Below are 4761 nucleotides of genomic sequence, written 5' to 3'. Positions count from 1 at the left end.
AATTTATCATTACAAATAAACTCGCGTGAACACGCATATATCGCGCTTGCCGCGTAAAAGATATTTATAAATATTTTATAAAAATATTTCGCGTCGATCCGGGGATTCCCTCGCGAAACCAATCGCAACAAAACCAACCGCGAAGTGTTTCGCTATTCGAGAGTAATTGAAACTATTATTCTGTACGGTAGAAACAAGCATAACAGAGTCTTCTCGGACAGAAGAATAAAATCGCGTAAGATTATCGAGAGGAAATATTTTTGAACGGCGAACGATTCGTATGTATCGAGTACGTGCTCTTTCGCTTCTGTTATCGACACGACACAGAAACATGACGAATGTAGGCAGCGAGTACCTATGTTACACGAGTTACACTATACTGATCGTGCGTTAAAGTGTACGCTATGCGGCGAAACGATGGATGGCAGTCCAGGCACCCACGTTTGCTGTGCCAATGCAATGCGTTTTCTGTACATAGTATCGTAGCACTAATTATTATTAGTTAGTACGTAGCTGGAATCGTGTTGACGTAGGCGATGACATACACGTAGAAGATAATCGATAAGGCACACGAAACGAGTCATCTAAACGCGGATACCGCTGATGTCATCCTCTGTGCGTTTAAGTTCGTTCGCGCGTTCGTTGTCCAAGAAAAGTCGACGAAATTTCACGAATATGATGTTTAAATTGAGATCAATCGTTCAGGATGAAGAATTTGTAGAGAAATAACGAATAATCTCGGTTTGACGATTTTTAAGCGCAATTTAAGTGAAATTGTGAAATTTCGGAAGCTGAAAAGTCGACGAAATTTGACGAATATGATGTTTAAATTGAGATCAACTGTTCAGGATGAAGAATTTGTAGAGAAATAACGAAGAATGTTATTTTTAAGCGCAGTCCAAGTGAAATTGTGAAATTTCTAAAGCTTCGAATATTTTAATGAATTTGTGTGTGATTGGCTCGAACGTAATTAAGAATGCGAATTGAAATCAGGTGAAAATCTGACGTAGCATACGTTTAACCCTTTCACTGCTGTTGGCGCCTATAGGCGCTTTGAAAATTTTAATTCAATAAAAGAAATTTAGGAACGATAAATTTACGAACTTTAACTTTGAAACATTTTTAAAATTTTAATATATAAATTCTTGAATTTTAACTTTGAAATATTTTTCAAACTTTAAAACGATAAATTCTTGAATTTTAACTTCGAAATATTTTTTCAAATTTTAAAACGCCAAAACTCAAGATTTTGCGTTTTGAGAAAATTTGCCGCAGCGAAAGGGTTAAGAACGAAATTTTATATCCAGCGTTGCGTTATTAATTGCTAAGTTATCGTTTAAAAGAAAAAAAAAGAACAAAAAGTCGACAAGGCAATCGACGCGTGAATCAATCCTCAAGGATGATTACGCTCATAATAACGACCTACATTTAATCCTTTATTTGATAGATCGATAAATTGGAAAAGTATTATTACATGACAAATAGAAGAAACTGAAACGATCTAAGAAAAGAACGCTTCGTTGCGAAATTTCTATTATCAAATAAAGAATTAATGTTGCTGCACGTTATCCAAAATACGCGCACGAGTTGTACGCATGTTTAAAAACAGCGTACGGAACTTCTGACTTGTACAATAATACTCATTTCTTTCGAGAGGATCGTAATTAGTTAGAGCGTTTTTTCGTTTCTTTTTTCAGTATACAGACGGTAATAATACTACGTATGTACCTAGGTATCGAGAGAAAAATACTGATGAAACCGACAGCTGATAAGAATGTTGTTTAAACCCTATAGTTTTTTGCGATACATTTGCCTTGTAAAACAATGCGCTGACCTACACACACACTGTCCGCGTATTACGGCGACCAACAGCTCCATTCTGCTTTAGGTTACATTTCACACTTGTACTACGTAAGTAATTAATTAGGTGTTAGAGATACACTATTGGTACTGGTAACTGATAAGAAGAACCGCTACTCCAAAGTCGCAAAAGGGATTTATTATTCGTCGGTAAAAGAGAGATTCGTGTTTCTTTCATATTTTTTTTTTTTTTTACTATTTTTCTTTCATCGATAAAAGATGCACGTACCCATCGTTTAGATTCTTTCCGTTTCGTTTCCAACGCTAGATAAGGAACTCGAGGGAAGCGAGTCGAATCGAAATCGAACGGCAAATGTTTAGAGAGAGAGAGATAAAAAAGGAAACTGCCACGCACAGGCAATAAGCTTCTAAATTACACTGTAACAAGTTTACCATTAACGTGAACGATGAATTGTGCTAGTATCTCGCTGGTTCACGACGAAAGAAGAACAGTTTATACGGGGAAGAAAGGGGAAAGAATCGTCTTTCAACTCGTTTGCTCGACGTACAATAACTAGAGATCGCGTACAAAAGAATAGAACGTTCAAAAAGGAGAAAGGATGAAAGGGGGAAAGACAGAGAGAGAAATAGAGTGGAAGCATAAAAAACGAAACGTTTGACAGAAAGAATAATTCGAGGGATAATATAATATTCATAACGATTAGTTTTCATCGAGGCGGAAGTGCTAGATCCTAAAAAAATCGTCTTACACTTCGCACAAGACTGAGGAGCTTGTATATAATTATACATTTAATGCAGTACATTTGATATTAAAAAAAACGAGACGTTTATCGGGAGGTTTGGTTTTATTACCATGACATTAATAATTGTAACGACATAAAAGAAACGAAAGAAAAGAAAAAAAAAGATGCATTGTAAGTTGTACATACGACAGAAGGTCCTACTATATCGCGAATAACATGTTACTACCGTTGTCACGGCGTTTCCGGTTCGCGTGTGTGCACCATTTTACCGAGTTTTTCTAAACGCGCGGGAAACGACGCGACGTCGTAACCGCGGCAGAAGAGATTTCCTATTTTTCAGCGAGCCCGAGAAGCACATCGAGAGAAAAAAAAAGAGAGAGAGAGAGAGAAAACTGCGCGTCGAGTGCAACACAAACACGCCCGATCCAGTGGACCAAACGAATTACTACACCGCCTGAATTCACCGTTTCACACCCCCTGTGTCGTTTTTTCCATGCCTCTGCCCGTTTACCCTTCAGCGTTCGAATAGGACAGATTTAAGATAGGAGATCGATAGGTCCGATTAATGGCAGAGACGCTAATTCTCGTGGCTATAACTAAACAACCAGGCGCTAGATAAATCATCCGCTAAATCGTTGTACGCGTATAATAATCGCCTACCAGCGACAGGCAAGGGAGAGAAAAAAGAAACGAGAGAGAGAAGCGTATATCTGGAATCAGCGAGAAAAACGTATCTTTTTTCATGGGAAATATATATCGTTATCGACATTATTAATCGTTGCTTGAAGACGAACATCTTCTAGGGGGTTGAAAATGAAAGAAAAAATGAGAATAAAAACGAGGGAAAAAGAACGCTGTGTCTCGACGCAGAGAAAGAAGCATCGCGCGATACACCCGTGATTAAACGTGGGAGTACCATCGAGATAGGTTTTTGCGCGGGTGTCTCCGCAATGTCGCTACTCTAAAACGGTAGTAAACGAATAAATGCGAATAAAAAAGAAAATACCGCAAGAGATCCGCTTATGATTTACAATTTACATTTACAATCCAGATATCCAATACGATAAAGTTAAATAGAATTAAGATGAATGTCACACAAGTAATGTAAACTCTGAAAATAATGAGATGAAATAAACGAGACGATAATTCAAATACATAATATAGCGTGTATATTTTTTTTTCTGGCATGTCATGGGGTTACATAGATTCTCGTGTAACTGTTACCTTTTTAAATCCTCTAAGTGGAGTTATAGTTTAATCGTTTGAAACTTGATCGAGTTACACGTGAACTCGATTTTTCTCCTTCTTGATTAATCAAATTTCCGAAAAGATATGACGCATTGTCGCGTACTCTGACAACGTGACGTTAGAATATATGTACATGAAACGGTACCACCTACTTCTTTCTACGCATACATTCGTCGACGTACACCCACAAAGATACTCCCACTATAACAACGTACTCCCACAATTAAAGTGGGACGAGAAAATACATGTGAATTATACAACGAGGAAGTTTGTTTTTCTTTTTTATGAAACGTAGTTCGTTTGATGCTGTTCGTGAAAAATATCGTTGGGTGTAATTGGGTGTGAGCTGCTCATGACGTGTATATACCCAAAAGTACTCCATTGATCACAATATCCGGAAGACTGTTCGACATGGCGCTCGATTGCACATGTGGATCACATTGAAATGTTAACACAGGTTGATGGCCGAGAGTACTGGAATGAATGTGCTGAGGCTCCTCCGTATTTTTGTACGTGCTGAAACAGAACGTATTGACGTTCAATTTTAGACTGAAAATGAAAAAAAATTGAAAAAAAAATTCGAGTAAAATAAAATTTGAATTTACGAGGAAATAACAACGATAAACGGTCTGAATTAAAATAAATTACTATATGTATAAGATTCGACAGACAATTTGTCTGAAAATTGCTCCTTACGTAAGAAAACAAAGAAAATAGCTATGTAAGGTATGTAAACGCAAGACAGATATGCAACAGTTATTAAATGATAAGAAAAATGAAAATATCACAAGAAGTTCTGTTTTCATTACTTTTCCATTAGAACTTTATAACGAAGTAGTACATTTTTATTTGTAACCGCAAAAATATTAAAATCCCGTATAATTCGAGTGCACAGAAAAATAATGTAAAAATTAAAATATCTTTATTGTTTATATAAAATATTAAAAAC

At 36.6% G+C, this 4761-nt stretch overlaps 1 protein-coding gene across 2 annotated transcripts in view; it reads right to left on the bottom strand.

Annotated features, from left to right (window-relative positions):
* Positions 1-3733: 3733 nt before the first annotated feature.
* LOC108570548 (sorting nexin-24-like) overlaps positions 3734-4761 on the bottom strand; it is a 3790-nt gene continuing 2762 nt past the window's right edge. For both annotated transcript variants that reach the window (XM_017932422.1, XM_017932423.1), the window contains one exon: positions 3734-4328. In XM_017932422.1, coding sequence (XP_017787911.1) covers positions 4163-4328 — 166 coding nt within the window. In that variant the 3' untranslated portion in view covers positions 3734-4162. The remainder of the gene's footprint in view (positions 4329-4761) is intronic.

Source organism: Habropoda laboriosa, unplaced genomic scaffold, assembly GCF_001263275.1.
Source record: "Habropoda laboriosa isolate 0110345459 unplaced genomic scaffold, ASM126327v1 scaffold61, whole genome shotgun sequence".
In the NCBI taxonomy this organism is placed as follows: Eukaryota; Metazoa; Arthropoda; class Insecta; order Hymenoptera; family Apidae; genus Habropoda; species Habropoda laboriosa.
This window is presented reverse-complemented; position numbering and strand designations above follow the sequence as displayed.